Source organism: Neofelis nebulosa, chromosome 15 (genome assembly GCF_028018385.1).
Source record: "Neofelis nebulosa isolate mNeoNeb1 chromosome 15, mNeoNeb1.pri, whole genome shotgun sequence".
Classification (NCBI taxonomy): Eukaryota; Metazoa; Chordata; class Mammalia; order Carnivora; family Felidae; genus Neofelis; species Neofelis nebulosa.
In genome coordinates, this window is record NC_080796.1 from 23,035,865 (window position 1) to 23,063,142 (window position 27,278).

A 27,278-nucleotide genomic window follows, 5' to 3' on the forward strand; every position below is an offset into this window, starting at 1 on the left:
TCATCCCATTGGTGTATTGTAGAATTTGGTTTGCTATTATGCTGTTGAGGGATTTTGCATCTATGTCCACCAGGATTATTGGCCTGTAATTTTTTTTATCTGGTTTTGGTTATCAGGGTATTAATGGCCTCATAAAATGAGTGTGGGAGCTTTCCCTCCTCTTTAGTTTTTTGGAATAATTTGAGAAGGATAAGTATTATATCGTCTTTGCATGTTTGGTGGAATTTAGCAGTGAAGCCATCTTGTCTTAGACTTTTGTTTGTTGGAACGTTTTTGATTACTGAGTCAATCTCCCTACTAGTAATTGGTCTATTCAGATTTTCTGTTTCTTCATGATTCAGTCTTGGAGGATTAGAAGTTTCTAATAGTATATCCATTTCTTTTAGATTGTACTTTTTTGGTATATAATTATTTCTTAGTGGTCTCTTCGATCCTTTGTATTTCCGTGGTATCAGTTGTAACTTTTATTTCTGATTTTATTTATTTGACTTGCCCCCCCTTTTTTTTCTTGGTGAGTCTAGTTTGTCAACTTTGTTTATCTTGTTAAAGAATCAGCTCCTACTTTCATTGATCTTTTCTATTGTCTTTTTAACCTCTATTTCATTTATTTCTGCTCTAATCTTTATTACTCCTTTTTTTCTCTACCATCTTTTGGCTGATTTTATTCATTTTCTAGTTCCTTTAGGTGAAAAGTTAAATTGCTTGAGATTTCTCTTCATTTTTGTGGTAGGTTTGTATTGCTATGAACTTTCTTTTTAGAAAAGATTCACAGATTTTGGTATGTTGTGTTTTTGTTTTTATTTGTCTCTATTTTTTTTTCAAGTCACTCTGATTTATTTTATGACCAGGTAGTTATTAAAAGACATGTTACTTAATGTCCACATATTTATAGTTTTTCCAGTTTTCCTCTTGCAGTTGATTTCTAATTTCATATTCTTGTGGATAGAAAAGATATTTGATATGATTTAAAAATCTTGATTTTCTTTTTTTTTAATATTAATTTCTTTTTTATTAAAATATTTATTTTGGGTAAGACAGGGAGTATATGCATGGTGTGACTGGGGGGAAGGAGAGAAAGAGAGAGGGAGGGAGAGAATCCCAAGCAGGCTTCACATTCAGTGCAGACTCTGACATGGGGCTCGATCTCATAATTGTGAGATCGTGACCTGAACCAAAATCAAGAGTCAGATGCTTAACCAACTGAGCCATCCTAGGTGCTCCTAAAATTTTGAATTTCTTGAGACTTATTTTGTATTCTAACATGTGATCTATCCTGGACAATGTTTCATGTGCACTTGAGAAAGTGTGTATTCTGCTGCTTTTGGATGGAATGTTCTGTATATATCTATTAAGTTTATCTGGTGCATTGTGGTATTTAAGGCTAGTGTTTCCTTATTAATTTCTGTCTGGATGATCTATCCATTGATAAAAGTATGGTATTAAAATCCCCTACTGTTATCGTCTTGCTGCCAGTTTCTCCATTTAGGTCTGTTAATATTTGTTTTATCTATTTTGGTGCTTCTGTGTTGGTTACATATATATTTACAAAGGTTACATCTTTTTGCTGGGTTGACTCCTTTATCATTATACAGTGTCCCTCTTTGTCTTTTATTACATTCTTTGTTTTAAAGTTTCTTTTGTCTGATATAAGTATAGCTACCCAAGCTTTCTTTCGTTTCCATTTGCGTGGAATATCTTTTTATATCCTTTGACTTTCAGTCTCTGTATGCCTTTACTTCTGAAATGAGTCTCTTGTAGGCAACATAATATGTCCTGTGTTTTATCCATTTATCTATTCTGTGTCTTTTGATTGGAGAATTTAGTCCTTTTTCATTTAAGGTAATTATTGTTAGATATGTACTTATTGCCATCTTTTAAATTGTTTTCTGGCTGTTTTTGTAGTTCCTCTCTGTTCCTTTCTTTTCCTCTTTCTCTTCCCCATGGGTTGATGACTTTCTTTAGTGTTATGTTTAGATTCCTTTCTCATTATTATGTATTTACTATAAGTTATTGATTTGTGGTTACTGTGAGGTTTACGTATATCATCCTATGTATGTAACTGTCCATTTTAAGTTGATAGCAACTTAAATTTGAACACATCCCAAAATTTTACACTTTTACTCTCCCTCCACATTCATTGTTTTTTTTTTTGTTTGTTTTTTTTTTTTTTTCAACGTTTTTTATTTATTTTTGGGACAGAGAGAGACAGAGCATGAACGGGGGAGGGGCAGAGAGAGAGGGAGACACAGAATCGGAAACAGGCTCCAGGCTCTGAGCCATCAGCCCAGAGCCCGACGCGGGGCTCGAACTCCCGGACCGCGAGATCGTGACCTGGCTGAAGTCGGACGCTTAACCGACTGCGCCACCCAGGCGCCCCCACATTCATTGTTTTTGATGTCACTTTGCATCTTTTATGTATCCCTCAACTAATTATTGTAATTTTAATTTTACTGCTTTTGTCTTTTCACCTTCTTAGTAGCTTTATAAGTGGTTAATCCATGCCTTTACTCTATGTTTACCTTTTTCAGTGAGATTTTGACTTCCATATATTTTCTTGCTATTGCTAGTGCAATTGCTTTTCAGCTTAAAGTTTCCATGATATTTCTTGTAAGGCTGGTTTAGTAGTGAGTAACTCCTTTTGCTTTTGCTTGTCTGGAATAATCTTTGTCTGTCCTTTACATCTGAATGATAATCTTGCTGGGTAGAATATTCTTAGTTAGAAGTTCTTTTCCTTTCAGCACTTTAAATATGTCAATGCTTCTCCCTTCTGACCTGCAAAGGTTCTGCTGAGAAATCTGCTAATAGTCTTATGGGGGTTCTCTTGCATATACCAGTTTGTTTTTCCCTTGCTACTTTTATGATTTCTCTGGTTAACTTTTGGCATTTTAATTATGATGTGTCTTGGTATGGGTCACTTTGGGTTCATCTTTTTGGAACTCTCTGGGATTCCTGGACTGGACTTAGATGTCTGTTTTCTTCCATGGCTTAGGGAATTTTCAGCTGTTGTTTTCTCAAGTAAGTTTTCTGTCTCTTTCTGTCTCTTCACTTTCTGCAACCCCTTTAATGTAAATGTTATTTGATGTTGTTCCAGTGGTCCCTCGAGCTCTCTTTACTCTTTAACATTCTTCCTGTTTGTTGCTCTGTCTCGGTGAGTTCTGTTGCTTTATCTTTTTGGTTTGCAGATTGGTTCTTCTGCTTCATCTAGTCTACTATTGAACCCCTCTAGTATATTTTTCAGCATAATTACTATGTTTTTCAGCTCTGTGACTGTTGTTTGGTACTTCCTTATGTTTTCTCTTTCTTGAAGTTCTCACTGTGTTCGTCTGTTCTTTCCCTGAGTTTGGTGAGTAACTTTGTGACCATTACTTTGAATTCTTTATCCGGTAGATTACTTCTCTCTTTTTTGGCAGTTTTATCTTATCCTTTCATTTGAAACATATTTCTCTGTTTCCTCATTTTGCTTGCACTTCTGTGGTTTCTATGTATTAGGAAAAACAGATACCTCTCTGTCTTGAAGGAGTGGTCTCGTGTAGATGATGATCCTTTTCATTTAGCTGTGCTCTAGCTTTTATCGCAGTCTCTTAAATTTTTGTGATTGTCTAAACCAACTGGTTTATTTTAGATATGCCCCCCTTGTTCAGGATGTGCCAAGACCTATCAGTGATCCAAGGTGGGGGCATCTCATTTAGCACATAGTTTCAGGCCAGTCCCTCAGGCTGCAGCTTTAACAGTATGCAAGTGTAGGGGCACCTGGCCGGCTCAGTTGGTGGAGTATGCAACTCTTGATCTTGAGGCTGAGTTTGAGCCCCACATCAGGTGTCAAGATTACTTAAAAATAAAATCTTAAAAAAAAGTGCAAGTTTATACAGTCCTTTGGGCCACAATCATAATTCTGCTAGTCTCCAGACCAAGAGATTTGGAGTGTTCCCTGGGCAACAGCTGCCAAACTAGGGGCTCTGGATGATTATGTAAGCTCCCTTTTGAGAAAACTCATCCAGCTGTAAGGAGGTCAGTGGGTGCACAGGATGGTGCCTCACTGCTTACATTTCTTGGTAGCACCTCCTTAGCCTCTCCATATGGATATGGAAACCTGAAGCCTGTCCCTCAGGCTGCAGCCCCAGGCTAAGTAAATAGTCCTTTTTTTTTTTTACAGGAAGCCTAGGGCTGTGTTTCTGTCTGCTGTTAGTGCAGTGCCCTGAGGGTGGCGGCCTGCCAATAATTGTCTCTGATTGTTACAGTCCCAAGGAGCTCTGGAATGCCAGTCCTCTTGGCCACTAGGGCCTGGCGATCAAGAGATGTCCCTTGTGTACCTGCTAGCTTTAGCAAGGCAGTTGGATCCTGTAGAGGGCAGGACATGATTGACTGCTTCAGAAAGACAGCAGGAAAATGTCTTGACTGCTCACACCTCCAGACTTCAGCAGTGCAGTATGGGTGTCTTGTCTGTGTGCACGTGCTGGCTTTTGACTGGGAGAACGCCGTGCTCACTGGCACTGGCCAGTGCTCGCCCGGGGTCAGGGAAGTGTAGAACTGCCCATTTTAGCAGACTTTCACTGGGGAGGGAAGTCTGTGACCGATCACACTCTCCTACCCCAGCTGGGGAGCTGGGGAGCACTGCCACTGCCCATGCTCTCTGGCCTCAGGAAGCGTGGAGACCACTCACCTCAGCCTTTGTTGGGGGGACGGGGGGTTGTGTCCAGGCTCACCCACCTATTCCAGCAGAGTGTGTGTAGAATGCAATAATGGTAGCTGCCAGCATCTTTGTCACTGAGGAATATCTCAACTGTCCAACCCCTCCTTCCAGTGACGTGACCCCAGATCAAGAAATGAATCTCCCTTACATATAGTCTAGGCATTTTTCAAACTTTTTTTTTTTTTTTTTCTGGGTCTTGAGACGAGTAAGACAGCATATGAGCCCTCCAAGAGAGGAATCTCAGGGCTTTTTTTTATAACACTTTGGAGCCTTTTCTTTCATAAGACATTGGTCCTGTTGGCTTTGCAAATCACACGTTCTAAGGCTCATCTTTGTGGTACAGATCCCAGGGGCAGGAGTGCTGATGTGGGGCACCAACCCCTTACTCTTCTGGGAGAAGTGACTGTGCAGTGAGATCTTCTCTCTTGTGCGTCACCATACAGGGCGTGGGGGAACATTGGGAGGGCCAAGGGGGGAGGGGCGGTGGGGGTTTAGTGAGATTGTGTCCTGCATCTCCTACCCATCTTGAGGTGGCCCTTTTATCCTTTGTTGTGGAGATCAGATCATCTAGTTTTCAGATCCTTTTCAGAGGGAAGTGATCCATATGTAGTTATGGATTTGGTGTGTCTGTGGGAGGAGGTGAGTTCAGGATCTTCCTACACCGCCATCTTGGACTTCCTCCTAGTTTTTCTTTTCATAACCAAAAATAGCAATGCAAACTATAGCATCTGTGTTATACACATTAGGATTCAAATTATGTAAATCCCTAATTCCACACACAGAAAGGATTTATATCAGATTCTATTTATAAAGTCAGGAAAATTCCTTTCACCAGAGCCTTAATTCTTATATTTTTCAAGTGCTTTTAAAAAGAAAGAGCCATTTAAAAAAAATGCCCACAACTTACTGTATGAAGATTTTGTATCATCTGGTGAGTCAGTTACACTTTTTCCTATAGTCCTTTGAGGGTAGTTGGACTTCACACAGCCATATTGATAAAAGTTAGGATCATTATATCCTCATCCCATATACATATTTTAGAGCCTATCTTTGACAACTCTATCTCACTGTTGCCCTAAAAATTCTTTCCCAAACGAGTCAGATGCTCTCTTCTTTCCTGCTCATCTGCATCTCCTAGGAAGTGAGAAGTTTTAGAGTTTCTTAAAATTCTAGTGTATTCTAATGTAGTAGTGTTCAAACTTTTTTTTTGACCCTCCCCATACACGTATGTATGTCAGAAGCAATAATTTTCAGAAATGATTCAGTGAGATGCACTATAGTATTTACCATTACTTTTTTCCCCTTTTAATCCTGCTTATGACCCACTACACTGACTATTAGATCATGATCATGATTCAGTAATAGAGATTTAAAGTTTCCATGGCTTATGGAGAAGCTCCAAGGCTGGCCATACATTTGCTACCCTCCAATCTGTTCACCATGACTTTGTCTTAGAAGTGTTATGTATGATCTGGATATCTGGTAACATCAGAAGGCTGCGGGAGTTGTCCTACTTCTGGGTGCTAGAATTATTGCCCTCGTTCTGTAGAGAAAAAGCAAAACAATACCAGGCTTAATAATATCCACCATGAGTTGAGTGCTTACTATGTGTCAGGCACTGTGATTGACAACATGATCAGGTCAGTGCTCTCTTGATACAGGATGAATTAAGATTGCTTCCGTAATTGTTGGCAGTTCCAGGAGCAAAAGTTATCTCTGTGATGTGCACAGTCTGCTATGGAGTTCTTTGAAGCCAAAGTTTATAGAAGATGTTTGGGACCATGCCCCTTTTCTGGTTTTTACTGGTGTTTCTCTATTACTCCTGAGTAGTAAGATAAGCTCTTATTAGTTATATCCCATATGGAAACATGGCTTGCAAACGCCATTATGGGTAATAGGCTTAGCCACTTCATAAGAAACCTTGGCGTCCCAGAGGACTGATGGGAGAAGCAAAAGCAGCAGTTATTCTCTGTAACGCTTAGTCACAAGGACTAGCAACTTACACACTTGCAAGCACATTTTGAGAACTTCATTCCATCCTTCCCTTCTTTTACTTTCCCTCCCAAGAGACATTTTTCCTGTCCCCGTACGGAAGAAAAGTTTGTGACAAAGGGATCCAAAGTGTGGAGTTAGGTTTTTGAGTTCGCATCTAGGCCTGCATTGTCCAGTATGGAAGATATTAGCCACAGGTACTATCAAACACTTGAAATATGGCAAATCAGAATTGAAAAAATTACATATGGGATTTCAAAGACTTAGAGTATGGATTGTTGTCAATTTTTTAACACTGCATGTTGACGTAATATTTCAGATTCATTGGTTTTAATAAAATGCTAAAATTGTTAAAAATTTCTCCTATTTTTTTATTTTCTTTTTTAAACATTTTTATTTTTGAGGGAGAGAGAGCATGTGCATGTGTGTAAGTGGAGGAGGGGCAGAGAGAGAGAGAAAGAGAGAATCCCAATCAGTCTCCACTCAGTGCAGAGCCCTACTCAAACTCATGAACCCTGAGATCATGACCTGAGCTGAAATCAGAGTCAGATGCTTAACGGACTGAGCCACCCAGGTGCCCCCCCCCCTTTTTTTTTTCTTTTTTTTTTTTTTTTACTTTCTTAATGTGGCTACATGAAAATTTTAAATTACATATGGGCTTGCATTATATTTCTTTTAGAAGGAGTTAATTCTAGACCAGTGCTTCAGCTACCTCACCCAACCTAGCTTTGAAATATGGTCCTTAGCTAACCTCAGGACACCCCTCCCCCATTCAAAGAAAGCTAAATTTTTTCAGCCTTGTCTTCTGATCCTTACACCTGGTTGAAGGAGTGTTTGGTGATTTACTGGACAGATGGGGCACCTAGAGAAAATCAAGTTTGTCCACTTGGAGGTGAAGACAGACCTATTTGATGGGATGAGAACACCAAGCCCAGAGGCAGTGGATTTGCTGTCAGTATTCTGTGAAGCAAGTTTAGGGAGGTACAGCAAAGTTCAGATTTTCCCCATTTTGAAAACCTCAGTAATTTTTTTAAAGAATTTTTGTTTTTTTTCTTAAAATTTTTAATGTTTATTATATATTTTTAAGAGAGGGAGGGAGAGAAAGAGAGATTGAGAGTATGAGCAGAGGAAGGCAGAGAGAGAGAGAGAGAGGGAGACACAGAATCCAAAGCAGGCTCCAGGCTATGAGCTGTCAGCACAGAGCCCAACACGGGCCTCAAACTCACAAACCATGAGATCATGACCTGAGCCGAAGTTGGACGCTTAACCAATTGAGCCACCCAGGCGCCCATCGGTGATTTTGTTTTTGATTATCAAATTCTTCCAAGATATTGAGCTCCTTGATTTTATATGCTCCTTTTGCCTAGTCACAGTCTGTTTGGTTTACTCTCTGAGGCCACCAAAACCTTAGTGAGTCCAGCCCTAAGGAGTGGGATGATAGGTTGTCAATCCCTGAACTTTGGGAGCTAAGGTTCCACTGTGGTTCCTCGGTTGCAGCCAAAAAGACAAAAGTATCTGAAGAAAATTGTATTAAAGGAAGTGAACTACCATGTGTGTTTGTATGTGTGTCTATGTTTGTGTAGTAAAAAAGTTTCTGTTTTAAAAAAGACTCTATTTTAAATAATATAATGTGAGGGGCCCCTGGGTGGCTCAGTTGGTTAAGCATCCAACTTTGGCTGAGGTTGTGATCTCAGGGTTCATGAGTTCCAACCCCACATCCAGCTCTGTGCTGACGGTACAGAGCCTGCTTGAGATTCTGTCTCTCCCTCTTTCTCTGCCCCTCCCCCCCACTCTCTCTCCAAATAAATAAATAAACTTTAAAACTTTAAAAATAAAATAAAGAATACGAGAATAAGAAAAGTCACATTTTTCGATTGATTTACAGTGTATTCAAAGAAAGACTATAGTTTGTTCACAAGTGCACCATTATAATCAGACACTTGTAGTGCCTGCTAGCTTAACAAAATCTCAGTAAAAATGTTAAAACCCTTCAGAAAAAATAAGAGTATTTAAATGGATGCTAATGTTTATTTACTTAAAATATTAAATGAAAAAGATTTGTTTAAAACATTCAACCCGTTAAATCTCTATTATTCCTGAATTTGTGTTACATATAAAGGTTGCTTGTCCCTCCGCATACCCACCAAGTCTTCCACATTGTGCCCAGATACTGTTTCCTATTAATATTTGCAATGTAAATACCAGAACAATAAATTCTCCCTTGATAAAGCTTATTAGCACAGCACCAAAATCTCGGGAATAGGTTTATGCCATTATGTTAATTTTGAAGCCACTTTTTTGTCTGACCAGAAAAGTCTTTCAAATGTTAATTGATTGATCTTTATTTGGCATTTGAGCAGAGTAGAGTTGTTGACTAAGTAAATATTCTCAGCATCTTTGTCTTCTATTCTGGGGGAAGAAGCTTTATCTTTTCCCTGCCTTCATGTCTTCAGGGACCTCAGACCAGTCTTCTATATCTTAATTTGATCTTATTTTCCAGGTCATCAATTCAGTTTTACTGAGCCTCACAGGCTTGGTATTCTCACTAATAATGGTGTCTGTCCATTGTTATCTAGATGTCCTCGTTTTCCTCTCAGTCTTTCATAGTTTAGAATAGATCTTTCTGAATCTATTCATAGTGGTATCTGTGGCATTTAACTAATATTTGCTCATTTTTATTAAGTAAATTTAATATAGCTTGCTTGAGAAGTCAGATGTGACTAGTTTATATCAAATAAGGTATTTTTCAGACCAAGTATTTAAAAGCAAATTAAGGGGGCGCCTGGGTGGCGCAGTCGGTTAAGCGTCCGACTTCAGCCAGGTCACGATCTCGCGGTCCGTGAGTTCGAGCCCTGCGTCAGGCTCTGGGCTGATGGCTCGGAGCCTGGAGCCTGTTTCCGATTCTGTGTCTCCCTCTCTCTCTGCCCCTCCCCCGTTCATGCTCTGTCTCTCTCTGTCCCAAAAATAAATAAAAAACATTAAAAAAAAAAAAAAATTTAAAAGCAAATTAAGTAAGAAAATGATATATAAAGGGTACTCAGGAATTTATTTTCCCAGTACTGTGATATTAGTACTCTGCTACCAGATTTAGCAAATAAAAATACAGGATTCTCACTTAAATGTGAATTAAAAACTAATTTTTTTAAATATAGGTATGTCCCATGCAATATTAAAGCCCATGCAGTTTACTTGGGCATCCTAGATTTTGTCTGGGAGCCCTAAAGCCAGGGAAAACACAGTAGTTTTTAACTCTTGTGGAATTATAAAATCACAAGACAACTAAAGCTTACGGTATAGCTGAGCACATTGAATTGAGTACATTATAGGGCACTGATTCTTGTAGTATTTGCCCTGCTTAAATCCTTCAGTAAAATGCAAACAAAAAACAAAGAAGTTAAGAATTCTTTTACTCTTGAAATATTGTTGACCACCACCCTCCACCCCCAACCCCACCCAGATCTTCTCCCCCCGCCCCCGACCACCCCCAACTTTGCTGACATTTCCTTGATTGTCCCTAAGGACAGTGGTACCATGATGGTACAGTACCTGCTCTCACGGTTAGAGCCCGGGCACTCAGTCGGCCTCACTCACCCTATCCTGTCTCCATTTCTTCCTGAAGAAGAAATTTCCTTTCAGGAGTGGCAGATGCTCCCTTAGTGGCAAGGGTAGTCCTCCTGACTAATAGGCTCAGAATGCTGCATCTTTGTTGTTTAGAGAGTCAAAAATCAGTCACTAATCCCTTCCTCTCCCTGTGGCTCTCAATTTGCTACATTTGTGGCAGGTTCTCTGGTTTGTGCTATCCTCCTCATGTTACAGGACTGCACACTCACCACTGTGATCTTGAACATATCACAACCATAGCCAGCAAGAAATACTAACTTGGAAGAGTGCTGTCTTCAGTGGCTACTTAGATCATTGCAGCCCTGCACTTCATAAGGCATTTTATTTTAGCCTTTGCTACGTTGAAGGTAGATTGAAGCAAAATGTGTGCTTTCTGTTTATCCTAAAATCTGTGTAAAGGCTCCTTTGATTTTTCTTTCATATGTATCAGGAAGTTAGCATTGTGAACTAAAATGTGCTGACTTGAGGTTAGAGAGGGAGAGAGCCGAAGCATAAGAGACTCTTAAAAACTGAGAACAAACTGAGGGTTGATGGGGGGGTGGGAGGGGGGGAGGGTGGGTGACGGGTATTGAGGAGGGCACCTTTTGGGATGAGTACTGGGTGTTGTTTGCAAACCAATTTGACAATAAATTTCACATAATGGAAAAAAATTAAAAATTAAAAGAAGTTAAAAAAATTTTTTAAAAAGTTAAAAAAAATAAAATGTGCTGACTTGCCTCCAAGTTACCTTTAAGTAATCCCTGGAAGAGCAGGGTTTTGAGCAATGAGACCATCTATGTTTTGTGGGTAAAAATGTTAACTGTGGCATTGGCTGTGGCAATAGCCCCATCAGATAACTTTCTGTCTTATTATGGTTTTTATAAACTCTCTCCCCAAGGAGCCAGCCCAGAGTGCCTAAGAAAGGAAGATTTGCCCCAACCTAGTTTCCATTTGTGGCTCAGTATGGGACCTGACCCACCTTCCACTTAAGTAGCAACATGAGCTCGTTTTTTATTCTCTTTCTGCCTTGGTTTTCCATTTTGTCCTTTCATAAAATCATTTATTCAACGAGTAGCTGTTCAGCCCCTACTATATATGGGGTACTAAATGTGTTGCTGTGTGGCCCCATCTCTAGTGGCCAGGAGCTGAGAGGAGGTAAAATATATCTTACCTCCAAGGCAATATGTAATATTGGTAATATATGTTTTATATAAGTTTATACAGCTTGGAATTATAAGACTGTAAGAGAAGATAGAATTATTTTTACTTGGGAGCATTAGGAAAGCACCACCCAAGAAGTCTGACAGGAGCCTTTAAATGGACAGGACTTCAACAGGAGAAAATATTAAAATAGGGCCATACAAAGCAGAGGAACTTGCACAAAAGCATTAAAGCTTGGAAGAACAGTGCAATTTTGTGGGATGGGATATGATTCAAATGCAGTGGAATAAGAATTTTTGCTTTTTCCCCAGATAGTGGGTAGGACCATACCATAGATGGATTTGAATGCTCCACAGGAGCAAAGCAGTGCTTTAGGTAGGTTAACCTAAAAGTACCATAAAGGGTGAAGTAGAGAAAAGCTTCTATTTAATTTAGAGACCATTGAAATAGTCTAAGCATAAAGTGATAAGATCCTGAACTGTGGTGGTGGTGGTGGTGGTGGTGCCAGAAAAGGACACATATCCTAACTGATTAAACAATGCTTGGTTTGTCTAAAGAATAATATTAATTGTTTTCATATTGTGACTGGCGGTCGATTACGTCTAATTACTCTGCAACAAAGGAACCGTCATGTGTATGTAACTTGGCATCAACCACTTAAAGCTTTGGAAAAATGAGACAGCTTTGTAGAACGAGGTCTAAATAAAGAAGCAGTTCCAGACAAATGCCTGGAAAGGAACCTTTCAGCCCCCCATAGCCACTGAATCAAGTGAAAGTACCGTATACGAATAGCAACTTAATAAATGAGAAATGAGTGGGGTTACTTTTGCGGTTTCTTAATGTTTACCCAGTTACGTTTTCTTTTTCCTTTTTAGAAATTTAGACTTAAAAATCCTCTCCTAGTAACTTAGATCTATTAGCAAGAAAATTGCAGAAAAATCTGTGGCCCTTGTGGTATTTAAGTCAGAAGTAAATACGTGTATCAATTAAAGGGGAGGGGCTAATATGTCAACAGGGAAAGACCACAACCATAAACTGTTGGTATGCCTGTATTTTTCTCATGTGAGTATTATAGAACCTAAATAGATAGCAGTTCAAAAGATAGAAACAAAAATCCTCATTTCATGATTATCTTCTAATCTTATGAAGTAGAATTGAAGGCATTACTCTTTCTTAATTTATAACTTCTAAAAGGCCCTAACGTAAAAGAGGGGAACTGTATCTTCCTTTGATTTACTTTAATATGGTATTAAGAACCTGGTAAAGAATCAAAGCCTATTAAATACTATAATCCTGAGATGCGATGAATCGGAAAGAATTTCCTGTTTCTTGCCCAACCTTGATCTCAGTCTACTACTTCAAGCTCTTTTACTGAGGAAGAGTTAACATGTAAGCTGTGAGGGACACATGAGATTTCTAAAACATCGTATTTAATGTACTTTGCTTCTAGTCGGATTTGGAACACATTAATTATATGATTGATCTCTTGTCACTTTTAAAGTAAAACGGCTGATTTTAAAATAATGAATCACTTGAAGGTATCTTCGTCTTTTATTGGTCTTCATATAAAATGAGGTAAAACTCAGAAAACTCAAAAGCTTTTTGTTATGACGATTTTTGCAATTGCAGTAGTGGTAGAATTTCTAAGTTCTTTTTTTAAGATGGAGATCCATTTGTGGGTTTGTTTGGGGGGTTTTTGTAGTAATATTTGTAACTATTTCCGTGTGTCATCTTTGATAGTGATGTCCTTACTAGGGAGTAAGGACATTCCGGTATGCATTTTGCTGTGAAGTTTTGGCTTGTAAGCCTATGAGTCCTTGTTATCATCTTTGATTTGGGAGCAGATTATTTCCCTTTGCTACTGCATTTGATTAAATGAGGTTACAAGAGAATTCAGAACTCAAAGCAAAAAGTTATAAAACTTGAGTCTCTTCATCATAGAGAATATACTCTTACCATGCCTGCTTCCCTTGTTCTGATTTATTTAGCACCCATTTACTAAGCACCTAGAGTCTCAGGTACCAGGGAAACAAAGATAAATAACAACTGATCATGGTCTACCTAGAGGTGGTAATTACATGGGCATATTCAGACATGGGTACCAGTTAATTAATATTGCTGAATGGAAGACCAAAGGACCAATTGATTAAGGGAGGAAAAGGAAAAAAGACAGCTTTCAGAATACCTTTTTGGATGTCAGCTCAGACATGGAATTTCATTCCATTGAGCCTGAAAATATAAAAGGGCACCTGATTATATGGGAAATTTTGATTTGAGTTTTTGAGTTAAGTTTTAGATGTGGAACAAATATCTATTAGACCAGTAGTTCCTAAATAACAATTTGTAGACTTTTGCTTGTAGCTGTGTAGGAATTTGTTAAAAATACGGCTTGCCTGAAGTACTGTAGAGATTTTGGTAAATCAGATCTAGGTGAGATCTGGGGATATGGGTTCCAAAATAGATTCTCAGATGATTCTGATAATCAGTAAGGTTTGGCATCTGCTGTAGTAAAGAGCAAGGAGAGAGTAGACAGCTGGTAGTTGAAGTCTCAGGAACAGATAGGATTCCCAGGAAGAACATGGACGGTGAGCAGAGAACATGGCTAAGGATGCACTAGCAGATAAGGAGTACGCAAGCGAAAAATCAGCCAAGAGACTAAAAAGGAATATACTATGTTGAGGAGCTGGAATATATATTTACCTAGATCTCCTTAGTCTTTGAATAGTAATGCTCATTTCTGAATCAATGTAAAGGGGGGAAAAAGTGTAGAATAAAAATCTCTAGGTTTCTACCCATGATTTGGCTTTATTCCAGAAAGGATTAATCAAGCTTCAAGTGTGCCTTCCTGCAAAAAAATTTTTTTCTACTTCCATAATACCTGTTGGAGAAACAGAAATTGACCCTCTTGAATAGGGAAAATTGAACAAAGTAGATTATTGGAAAAGAAAGCTATAATATTAATCAGAATTTGTAAAACAAAAAAAAATGCCTTATTATACACTTACTAGATGGAATTAGAATATTTAATTTATTGAAATAACCTTTATAATTGAGAACTAGAACTGCCATAATGTTTCAGAAACAAATCTTTCTGTTCTTAGCTCTTCCCGTTTCTTTTGTTACTGTGTGGTGATCAGTGCATCTTCGACTCATAGTGAGTAAAAACTTGTGTTAATGGAAATGAGCTGTTATAAAAAGGAAAAAAAAATGGCAGTTATATAACCTGGCTTGACGTAAAAATTAATCGCCTTTTTCAAAATCCATATCCCAGCATGAGGAACTTTATTGGTCTTAAATGATTTTTAAAATACACACATTGTTGGCATTTACTTAGAGATACAGTTATTGTTCGTTTACCCTCACTCCCCTTTTAGGCTTTAAGTAGGTGACCCTTCATGTAAGTGAATTATAGGCCACTTCAGTAGTTGTCTGTTCTGCTTTTCATGTAGTGGTCTGTGGTCTTCACTTCACTAATCACATAGAGAGTTTTGGGAAGCTCAGTGAACAAGTGGTCAAATGGTTGGTAGTGGTCCAATATGTTTAAACTTTAGGGTTCTACATTAAAGGAGAGTTTTTAAAAAGTCAACTGAATTAACACAGTATTAAGGGACTGTTTTATTGTGAATAATACTTTGTCATAGAGGAAAAGGTAGGCAATGATAAATATATTTGACTAAACAAAATTTACTGGTGAGAATACCACAGTGAGATCTTCAAAATTATTGATGGCCAACCTGTTATACTATAACCAGTTAAAAACTTAAAGAGGAGGGTAGTGCACACAAGAGTGCCATCACTTCTGACACTAGTTGTGAGTTCAGGGTGTTACCAGAATCACCCTCAGGTTCAACAATTCACTAGAAACACTCAAGGAACTCAGTGAAAGCTGTTAAAATCATGGTGCCAGTGTATTATAGCTAAAGGATACAGATTAAAGCCCGCCAAAGGAAGAAGCACATTGGGCAGAGTCCAGGAGAAATAGCAAACATGGAACTTTTTTTTGTCTTTTCCTCACAGAGTCATCGACAACATAGCTTTCCTGGCACCAGTGTGTAATGATACACATGGAGTATTGCCAGCTTCATTTAGGGGAGCTCACTTGAGTCTTATTGTGCAGAGTTTTTATAGGAGCTTATTCACGTACTGCCCACATGACTGACTTTTAGTTTTCAGTCTCTTTGTAGATAGAACTAATACTGTATGGCCCAAATCCCCATAATAAATCACATTGTTAGTCTGTTGGGTGACCAAAAGATATTGGCATGATATTCCAAGGGCCTAGAGATCACCTCCTAGTAACTCCAGCCCTCTTTTTGTATGAGGTTAATTTTTCACTACACACTAATTCTTTCAGGTAATAAAAGCAGATGAGATCACACTGAAACAAGAGTTCACAAAACTGACTACAAAGGCCATGAAGTGAAATAGTCAGATGAAATGGTCCTTGTTGTCCACAGGACCAAGTTAAAACATCATCATTCAAGATGACCTTTCCATATTCTAGATTCCACTCAACTTTCCTCTTTGTGAATTCCCTTCTATAGACAATTAGAGTCCTATTACTTGGGCATGCCAAGTGCCTTCCTGCTTTGGATCCTCTGCTCACACCACCCTTGTATTATTGTACAGTTGACTCTTGAACAAAATGGATTTCAACTGTGTGGGTCCATTTATACACTGATTTTATTTGATAAATGCAGTACAGTATTGTAAGTATATTTTTTCTAATCATTTTCTTAACATTGTCTTTCCTCTAGCTTAATTTATTTTTTTTTTAATGTTTATTTGTTTATTTTGAGAGAGAAGGGAGGGAGTGTGTATGGGGAGGGACTGAGAGAGGGGAGAGAGTCCCAAGTAGGCTCTGTGCTGTTAGCGTGGAGCCAACACGGGGCTCAATCCCACAACTGTGAGATCATGACTTGAACCCATCCTGTCATCTCCTGGGGAAGGCCCCTTTCACCACTTGAACCCTTCCCTAGTCACTTTCTTTACTGACTTCTCATAGATAACTTTGCCCATATCATTTAATTTGGCTGTTAGCAATATGTCTCCTTCCACTGATATTTGCACCTATATTTTATGTTTACAAGATCTTAATCTCTTGCAATTTAGGGATATTATGGACTATATCCTATTTTTTTTTTGATCCCGTCACCTAGTACAATGTCTTGTACATGGCAAGTGTTGGATGTTTGAATGGCAAACTTTCATACAGACATGTGCAACCAGGAGCATATTATTCAAGCATATGAATTAAGACATCTTGTAAAAATGATCTGAATTATACTTATAAATTTCTGAGGTTACCATGTTAATCCACAAAACTATTGGAATAATTTTTGGCAATTCATTGAAAGCATCTGCACACAAAGGTCAGCAAAATTCTAGAAAATGTCTAGAGAACTATTGACATTCTGCTCCCACCTCACAACTTTTGCACATGCTTTCCCCTTTGCCTGTAATGCTCTTTCTCTAAACAGTTGAACCCACCCTCAGAAAGTCAAAACCACCCTGCCTAAAATATCAGTCTTCTCCTCACTTGCTATTTACATTGTTTTATTTTTTTAGATAGTAATTTTAACTAACCAGTACTTGTTTTTTGTCTCTTTTTCCTGCTACTAGAATTTAAGTCCTCTAGGGGAAGGACATTGCCTTGGCAACAGTTGTTATCTTCTGCACCTAAAATAATGCCTAATTCTTAGTAGGTACTCAGAACTAGTACTTGTTGAATACATAAATGAATTTGCACTATGCAACAAATAGCTCAGTTTTTTTGTATCTTCAACTTTTATGTCATTCAATATAAGAAGATGTAATTTAGCTCAAAGAGTTTCAAAGAGAAGCATTTAAAGCAGTTGACAGAGTGGTAGAATATTTTCTAAAATTATTAAAAATTATTCAGCCTATAAACAATAACTAGGTATGCACATAGTCAAAATTAATAAAATTACAAAACTTAAAGGTTAGGTGCAAATAGACATTTTTATCAAATGCTAGTTATTAGAGGTGTTCTTTAGTTTTGTGGAAAAATAAAAGAATGTTATTTTTATACAATGGGAATAAATGTGGCGCTCTTAAATTTTTAAATTTAATTTTTTTTTTATCAAGGGGTTTGATAAAAATCATAATTTTTAAAAATAATGCAAAGTTAGAAATGCATCTTGCTTTGAAAAATAACACCATGGAGTTCAGTTATTGTGCTTCATTCCAGCAGAAGTTGCAGAGTTTATCGCTGCTCATTGGATGAGTTTGCGACTGTCAAGTGCCTCAGTTGAACCTTTATTTTGGGACAATGAGTGGTTAGCCACCCTGAAATGAGGACATATCCAAATATGGTCATAGATGCATTTGGTGGGTGTATTTGGAGTCTAAAAGTAACCCCAGGTATTTGTCATAGTCATCTCGGCTCTGACCTAAATTTCATAAGAACTCTGGGAAATCCAGGTTGTACCCATAGGCTACAATACTACTTAGTTTCCCAGTCCCAAAAGAATGCTTTGTTTTATTCAGATATTTCCTACTGCAGTCCTGGCACTTCCTTCAGGATCAAGGTATCTATCATGAATATTGGCTGGTCTTAAAGATATGCACCCTCCTCTCCCCTCTCCTTCCCCTTCCTTTAGTTCTCATTGTTGCTTTTCTCCCTGAAGAGATTTCTTTCTAGTTGAAGCCAGAATATGGCTTATATTTTTTACCTTTGTGTCAGGCTTTGATCCTGAGACATTTGGTAGCATGTGTGTTCAATGCCCGGGAAACGGTTGCTTATGATATGATTGAGTTAATATTTCTTTCTTTGCTTCCATAGTATTCCACTTATGCTAAGACTCCCCCTACCTGCATATTCAAGGACTGAAGACTGGCAGTGATCCATTCTTTTTGTGTTACTGTTTCTAGCCTACAATTTCAATAGCATGTTTAAAACCAGAGTGCACTCTCATATTTTCTCCTTTTATCTCTGCCTCTTTGGATTTTTGGCAAACATCAAGGCAAATAAGTCAGACCCACCACTGCAACCCCATCTGCTTTCGGGGACATGTAAGCCGACCAGTTTGTGATGTTTTACCATAGATCTAGCTCCAACATAGAACTGAAGGAGGATCCCTGTGAAGTAAGAATAGAAGACACGTTCTAAGGTCAAATATTTTTTAAGCTCTGAATCATTTATCTGCCAACTGTGAGTAGGTGTGGTCTACATTGGCATTTTTAGTAACACTAACAAATTGGCATGGTATTTATAAAGTTGAAGTAATTTTGTGGTCGATGAAAGGTGAAAATGCAGTTATACTTTGGATTTGACAATAGGGATTAATAAGAACAGATGCTTGTCGTAGTTGTAAAAATGTAGCAAATTAAGGCACAGTCAAGGTGTTCCTTTATCAAACACTACTTTTACACTTCATCTGGGGCTAAGGTCACATGTGAAAACAATCATCTGCAGCGAAATACCTTTCCAGTTGTTGACAGCCCAGAAATTGTTTTATAAAAAAATTATAGTCTATGGTCATCCAAACCTATCCTCCTAATACTTGTTGGCACTTGAATGCCGTATTCATTTTTTTTCTCACAATAAGCAAGTTAAGTGATGATTCTCTTGGAATAGGAATTGAAAGGATGGCACACATGTCAGGTATACCCATAGTACTAGAAGAGCAGCTAATATGAAACACTTGATGGAGACTGTAAATTGAATCCACTTAAAATGGTCCAAAGTTAATTGAGCTACTTATACATCCTAGAGATGATTTTAAATTGATCTTCCACAAGCCAGATTATACCCTCTGTTGGACCATGGATTTTATTTACCACGCTGGAGATGATATCTGTTTTGAAAATAAAAAGATAATTTAGCCTTCTGATGTAGCAGTTTGGAAATTAAAGAAAATCCTTTGTAGGTAAACGAAATAGAAATTTAGTTTCAGTGTGTTGGCAGTGTCAGGGCTGTGGGGTGGTGAGGAGGCAGGTAAAACTCAACTTCTAAGACTTTCCTCTGAACCTCTCTGTTACTCCCTGTTACTGGTCTGAGTCAGTTTCTGTGTGTGGTCCAACTTGACTGCGGCTTAGACAGGATAGATGATCTCAAGGACTCTGCCTGCCAGTTACGTGCTTGGCGTTAATGGTCCAGAAGAGACAGTGGCATTTGTCCTGTCCAGAACTGCGACGTAAGGCCTTCTCTGGTTCTCACAAGCTAAATTCTGAAGCAGTGGTGGAAATGGTAGCTACTCTGGCAAATTTAACTTCTACCACACCCTGTCCTTTCCATCCTCCTGAGTTGTGTACATCTTTATTGCATGGGCATATGCAAAGCTGCAGTCAGAATGTCTACCAGTTGATAAAACATTACTTTATGCAAATGATTGTTCGCTTTTGCCCTTATTCATGGATTGATAGAAACAAGGATAATTTAGGACACGCGAGATACATGCTAGGAAATTCAGAATGGGGAGTGTATATATTTAAATGTCATCGTGCTGAAAGCTCTATTCATAACGTTCATGATATCCAAAGAAAAACAATGGTTTATTATTTGAAGTGCACACACAAAAATGTATAAAATGTTATGTTCACCAAAGTATTTAAACAGTTAAATGTGATTCTAAAGGAAAAAGAGGAAGAAATAATTAACAGTTGCTATTTTGATTTGTTTCTTTAATGAGAGGAGAGAATAGGTGAACTAGAAGATAAAGTTATGGAGAAAGAGGAAGCTGAAAGAAAGAGAGATAAAAAAATCCAGGAGTATGAGGGGAAAATTAGAGAACTAAGTGATACACTAAAAAGAAATAATATACGCATAATTGATTTGTTTCTTTAATGAATACTGAGTTCATACCAGGCAGCATGCTAAGCACTTTGCGTGCATTGTTTTATTCTAAATGAGGTAAATTTAGTATTATTGTCCCATTTTATAGATGAGGAAACTGAAGTTTCGTGAGATTGAATAACTTGTTAGGGATCCTATACGTATTAAGTGGAGCAGCCAGGAATAGGACCAGTGAGTTTATCTGGCTCCAAGCCACTAGCCCACCAAACTGGACTGAAGACCAGAACGGGAGATGCGTCTACGGGGAAATAAATTGTGGGTCAGGCTGTGAACTTGCGGGTATTGGTGAAGTAGCTGCCCATGAAGGAGTGACTTCTTCCCTCTTCCCTTTCTGAAGATGACTGTCAGGATTTAAGGAGATTCTGCTTATGGGAGCCATCCAAGAAGACGACCTCATTATCAGTTTTGGTTGTGCTATAAAATGTTTTTAGCCATATTAAAAAAAAAGTTTTCGCATGAAACCTTTTAACTCTGGGTATTTCGATGGTGAAATATTTGGCCTCTTTTTTGTCCTTCTTATGAGATCTTATGAAAATTGACAACTATAATTGAAATAAATGTAAACAAAATTAATATTGAAGAGAAAAATCATTTTTATCTTCATTTTTACTGAGTGTTACTGAGCTTTGATTCAAGTCTTTGTTGAAGAAGTGAGTGAATTTGGGAGATTAGGTGTGGATTCTGGAAATGTGTGCTGTTTTTACTCTCTACAGTATGGGTAATTGGGAGGAGGTTAGCTTGAGCTTTGAAAAGATGATTATTTTCTCTAGTACATAATTTCATTTGTATTAGTCTCTTTATAAGACTCTAATGTACCTTCTGACCTTCAGTTATATGAAAGGGATCAGTGAATAATATAGCAAAATATTTTATTTAGTTTATTAAGTGAAGTTCCAGAAATTATTCCCTTAGCCACCTGAGAGCAGTATGTTGGAAGAAAGCTCTAGAAACGCACATTTGTAGAGAGCATTTGAAAGTAATCCTAGGAAGGGATGGTTCATTAAGGAAAAGTTGATGATTTTTACTTTCATTTAATTTTTGCCCATTTATTTTTAGAAACAAATAAGGAAGATTCAAGTGTGCGTAGAAAAAATTACTCCATATTATGCATAGTTACTTTCTAGAAAATTTTGATCAATTTCCCTTTCTCTGAATCAGACTGTTGGTACCATTTAAACACAGTATGATGCCAAATGAGTAGGCAGTTTCTAGGGAATATAGTCCAATTATTTCTCTCCCTTAACATCTTGAAAAGTGTAAAAGACTTATCCTGTGAACCACTCAGCACATGTTTGCCCCTGAAATAGTTCAGCAATGGCAGTAGTAACATTTTCATTGGTCATCTTTTCAAATAGCTTATAAGGGGAAGCTATTACTGTGTGGAAAGAAAACCTTTCTATTAGGGAAAGCCTGGGCAGTGAAAACTTTTCTTCTACCTGGTACCAGATCCCCCACTCAGGGGATCTCCTACTTAGACACTGCCGTAACCAGCCATATCTCTTTGTACGTTACCTTTATGTGTGCTCCCACCTCCCCTCAAAATTTTCTGTCATTAGAAACTGCATTTATGTTGATAAGTATAAACTTTCTAGGTGTCCTGACACTTAAGGTATGGTAATTTTTTTTAAGTTTCGTTTCTCTTCAGCTGTAGCCTTACATTCCAATAAGCCTTCAGAGTTTCCTCTGGACTGATTTGCAGTGTCTTCGGTGTTTGCTAGCAAATTTGGAACATTTCAGTTTGTGTCCTTTCTCTACATGGTATGAGATCTAATTACCACTCAGTGTGAAATAGCAGCCGAAATGAAAAAAGGCAGCAAGAGAAGGCACTGGCTTAACTCACAGTTAATCAGCTATTTCCTTTCTTACATACTTCTCAGCTACAGAGAGAAAAGGGAGATAGCACTCATTAAAGTAATTCATGTATTAAACGTTTTTTTTTCATTTCTTGATTTTAACTAAAATAGGGGATTTGTTCAAATCTTCATGCAAGCAAGACATTAAAGAACACTTAATTTGCACTGGTGGCCATTGGTGCTTCTTAAATTGTGCAAAGTATTTTCATCATCAGGGTTGCCGGAAGTAGTTCCATCCTATTTTCTTGACATTAAACAGAGAAAACAACATTTCCAAGAATCAGATTCAATCAAATGAATGATTAATCACTTTTTATAAGGCTTAGAATTTTATTCTAATTATTATTCTAATTAATCTTTAGTCATCTTAATATAGTAGTTTTGAGGGTTTTTGTTCTCTGGAGTGTGTGAGTTGGTAATTAACCTATCAGGGAAAAGATTGATACCTTTTTAAAACTATTATGGTCTGAGTTTTCACTTATCAGATGGTCAAAAATGTGAAAAGTTAGTAATATGTGGTATTGGGCAGGTATGGAAAAACATCTTCTCCACCAGTGTTTAGAGTATGTATTGTTGCAACACCTCTGGAAGGAAAGTATCTTCATCAGAAATGGACCTGTGTACACCCTTTGACCTATAGTTCCACCACTAGGAATCTATTGTTGAACATGTATGTATAAAAATGTTCTTAGTGATATTATTTGTAATATAAATAGAAAAATGCAAAAAATCATTAATAGAATATTAAACCATCATATATTTTTATCCAGATGTACCTCATTCTTTTTAATAGCTGCTCTGAAAGACACTGAAATGTGCTTGCATGTACTGATAAGGAATATTCTGTAAGTTACCCCATTACATGAAAGGAGCAGATAGTTTTCTTCTATTTGTGCTTCAAAAAGCAAAGGATGGAGATGTGTGTATACAGCTTCCCTCCCTCACCTCCCCTCACATGAGCATATGTTCACACATCTATAGATAGATGGATGAAAGGATACAAAAGAAACTGTTGGTAGCATTTATAGCTGGTGAATGGGACTATGGGTCTGGAATGGAAAGCAGGTATTTTCAGTGGGGGGAAGCAGACTCTTCTTGTGCTATTTGACTATTTTCTTTTTACCATATGTATATATTATTTTTCATTATTAAAAAGAAATTTTAAATTAATGACCAGGTCTATTTTTTTCTTTTTTAGGACTCAGCCCAGGAGAGTGTTATCACTAGAGATATTCATCGTACGTTTCCTGCACATGATTACTTTAAAGATACTGGAGGAGATGGCCAGGAATCACTTTACAAGATTTGCAAGGTAGGGCCCTCCACCTCATTTTTTTAAACTTATTTTACAGGGCTATATCTTAGGAACCCATCTTACAGATTTTTTTTCTGTCTTCATTTTTTATTTGTTCTGTGCCATGTTGATGCTGGACAGCCAGAGCCCCTTGCCAAAAGAGTTCATGGCTTTACATGAGAAAGAATTCAAGAGCAAGTTTAGAGAAAGGGATGAAGATTTATTAAGTCTAGAAGTAAGAAAGGAGCTACTTCACAAAGTAGCAGTCTCTCATCGGAGATGAGGAAAAGGATCCTCTTTGCCTCGAATGAAGGGTTTTAAGTGGTTTAAAAAATTTTTCTTTTTAAATGTTTACTTATTTTTGAGAGAGAGAGATACAGAGTATGAGCAGGGGAGGAGCAGAGAGAGAGGGAGACACAGAATCTGAAGCAGGCTCCACACTCTGAGCTGTTAGCATAGAGCACGGAATGCATGAACTGTGAGATCATGACCTGAGCCGAAGTCGGATGCTTAACCGACTGAGCCACCAGGTGCCCTGGGTTTTAAGTTTTAAAATTAGCTAACCTTTATAGGAAGGGGCTTAGTCTTTAACTTTGGCTTTATCATTTGCATGGGTGCTTAGTTTTTTCCATTGTCTTAGGATTGTGAAATTACCTACAGGTAGCAATTTTAAGAGTGTCTGGCCTTTCTGGCTTTTACTGCCAGAGGGAAGAGGGTCCTGTGGTTTTCTGAGTCAGATTTTGTGACCCTTTTTATGACCTGCTGGCTTTTAGGTTAAAGGTCAGCCTAAAACCAAAATGACTTTACTTAAGTCAGTTTGTCTCTTCAGTCTCCCTTCCTTCCTGCCTTAGTTTTCTCTGCTCAGTACTGAGTCCTGAAGGTGACTTTTTGGCTGCATGTCCCATGCCTGCTTGTCAGGGAGGGGGCACACTATGACCTCCTTTTGCTGCTAAGGAGAAAGGAACTAAAGGTCCTCTCAGGCTACTGTAGTAAAGGCTCAGAGGAGTCCCGATGACTGCCCTTATGACAATTTAATGTGGCAGTTGTCTCAATTTTTGGACAATACATAAGGGTAAGAAACAATGTGGTTTTTTAATACGATTGAGGTCTCTGATATTACTAGTATACCCTGACTTATGCCACATAATACATCTTTGTGCAGTTTTTATGTCCCATTTTGAAACCTTTTCCCTCATTATTAGTAAACCTGAAAGAAAACCTTTTCCTGAATTTTAGTAAATACGCTCTGCTTGGATAGAAAAGATTCTGTTTCTGTTAATGGAGAAAAGCTATCAGATTGGTAATTTTTCAAGGTTATATCAGAAATGCAAAATGACTTTTTAAATCATTGCATATAGTTAACTCATATTGTGAATGCTAATTGAGGCCAAAAGCTAAAAACTGCAAAGTCCATTAAACAAAGTTTTGCCCTTTATCCTCAAATTTAAGATGCCTTACAAAATGTGGTGGGTAAACTCCACATTGTCCTCCCTACCATCCCAATAAAGGTTATTGCTGAATGGCGGACTACAAGAAAATCTTGTAGTAATATGGAGAAAAGGCAAGTACAAGGGCTAATTTATAAGTTAGGTAATCAGTTCTTGAATAATTAAATTTATCCTTTTATTGAGTAGTAAAAATGGGCCAGTTGGACATTCAGAAGTATGTTCATATATCAGTGTCATTTTATATTTACTGATGTTTTTTAAATGTTATTTATAAAAGCCCTTGCCTGCTTGTGCTAGCAAGTAGGACTGATGGCCTAATTCTGCAAATGGCACAGCTTTCATTAAAATCCTTCTTGCATGTTTGTAGTTTAGCCCTCTGCCCTCTCCTATCTTCCCTTCCCTTCCCTTTCCCCTTCCCCTTCCCCTTCCCCTTCCCCTTCCCCTTCCCATCTCTTTACCTTCTCTTTCTCTTTTCTCCAATGTAGCCATTTGGATGATGATAAACACTGATCAGAAATCTTTTTTTATATGGTTATATCATCAGAGCTAGAAATGCATGAATAACTTAAACTCTGAGAGTATACTGACTTCTGGAAAATAATACATCATCTAGTTTTAAAAATGCCACAAACCATTGAACACCCCTACAGATGTATATTCATTATATGATTGTAAAAGGCAAAAGTAATTATTAAAAATTTTTCTACCAATTTTGAAATTCTGTCAGCTAATTAGCTTCTGGCTTATGTAAGGATGATAACAAAATTTATATAGTTTTTAAGTTTATGTAGAAGGGTCTGACCTATGATATACAGGAGAACATTTTCCTCCTAGCATTCAGCATATTTTCAGCCAAACTTTTCCCTCAATTTTTCACTGGTTGATACTAGATAATTTTTTCACATAACTAAAACAGATGGTTCTGTGTGCTTGCAGCCTCTGACTTAACAATTTTGCTCCATTGTAGTAAAAACAGTATTTCTTTCCCTCATTATATAATATTTACAGGAGAAATATCTGAACCACTACCAAACACAAAAATAAAAGTTAAATAGTTGGGATATTTAAGTAGTTGATATCTCTTGCTTGGATATGGCAGATAATAATCCAACCTTGAATTCATTAGAGAGTATTCATTAGTACATTCACCCAGCTTGTGTGGCCATGTTAGATCATCAGTGTATATTTTGCAACATGATTAGACAGTTTTAAAGCCCTTGCTGAGTTAAGAGTATTAGAATAGGGGTGCCTGGGTGGTTCAGTCACCCAAGTGTCCGACTTCGGCTCGGGTCACGATGTCGCAGTTGGTGAGTTGGAGCCCCGCATCGGTTTCTGTGCTGACAGCTCAGAGCCTGGAGCCTGTTTTTGGATTCTGTGTCTCCCTCTCTCTCTCTGCCCCTCCCCCACTCGCACTCTGCTTTCTCTCTCCCCAAACATAAAATAAACATTAAAAAAAACTTAAAAAAAAAGAGTATTAGAACACTGTAGCTCTAAGATACCTTATAAATGTTGAGCACTTTAAATTACATTTTGTAAAAATGTGGAAAACAAAAGAATCATATTAAAAGCATTTCAAAACTCAGCATAGTAAATAAAAGTTGCTAAAGCTTATAATGTTGTACTAAAATATATATTACCTAACATTTTACAGTGCCCTTTGATAATGGGAGAGAGCAGAGATTAATATTTCAGAATATGTTGGAGAAACCAAAATTTGCTGGGGTCCTAATTGACACAGTTCCTTCTTCTCTTGATCTGTTATGTAGTGATTCAGCGCTCATGCAGGGAAACCTCAGGTGGTGGTGATAACTCACAAATTGTGCATACATTTTCCTTTGCTTTTTCTATCCAATTTGAGCCATAGTCTTTCATTTTATGACCTTCATCCCATATCCCCCAAAGTAGCTATATGTAAAAAGGCCATTGAGTGTGGTCTGCCTGTTATATCATTTTTATTCCTAGAATCATATCCAACATCATACCTCACACTCTCAGCAATACACCTTTGAGTTTCTGTCCTGGATACCTTGCACAACCTGAATAAACATTAATAATACCTTGATTTAAAAAGGCTTCTTCTTTACCAATTTTTTTTTCTTCCTTAATCTTTTTCTTGTCTTACTGCACTGGCCAGAATCTCCATTAATAGTACTAAAATGAAGCAATTATAGTGGACATTCTTGTCATGCTCCTTATTGTAATGATTTACCATTAAGAGTGATGTATCTTATTTCACATCAGCAACACACTATAGATCTTTTTTTTTAATACGGTGTCTTTCATGTGTTATAATAATTTCACATTTACAAAGTACTTTCACATATATTACTTCATTTATTTCTGACAACTTCTTATCAGTGGAGCCTATACTAGAAATATAATGTGCTGTGCTCTTAAATTGAGACAGAAATTATTAAGAGAA

General features: G+C 37.6%; 1 protein-coding gene across 6 annotated transcripts in view; it reads left to right on the plus strand.

The window, feature by feature from the left end:
- Positions 1 to 27,278, plus strand: part of RABGAP1L (RAB GTPase activating protein 1 like) — a 758,910-nt gene that overhangs the window by 409,023 nt on the left and 322,609 nt on the right. For all 6 annotated transcript variants that reach the window (XM_058701185.1, XM_058701181.1, XM_058701183.1 and 3 more), the window contains one exon: positions 23,313 to 23,426. In XM_058701185.1, coding sequence (XP_058557168.1) covers positions 23,313 to 23,426 — 114 coding nt within the window. The remainder of the gene's footprint in view (positions 1 to 23,312; positions 23,427 to 27,278) is intronic.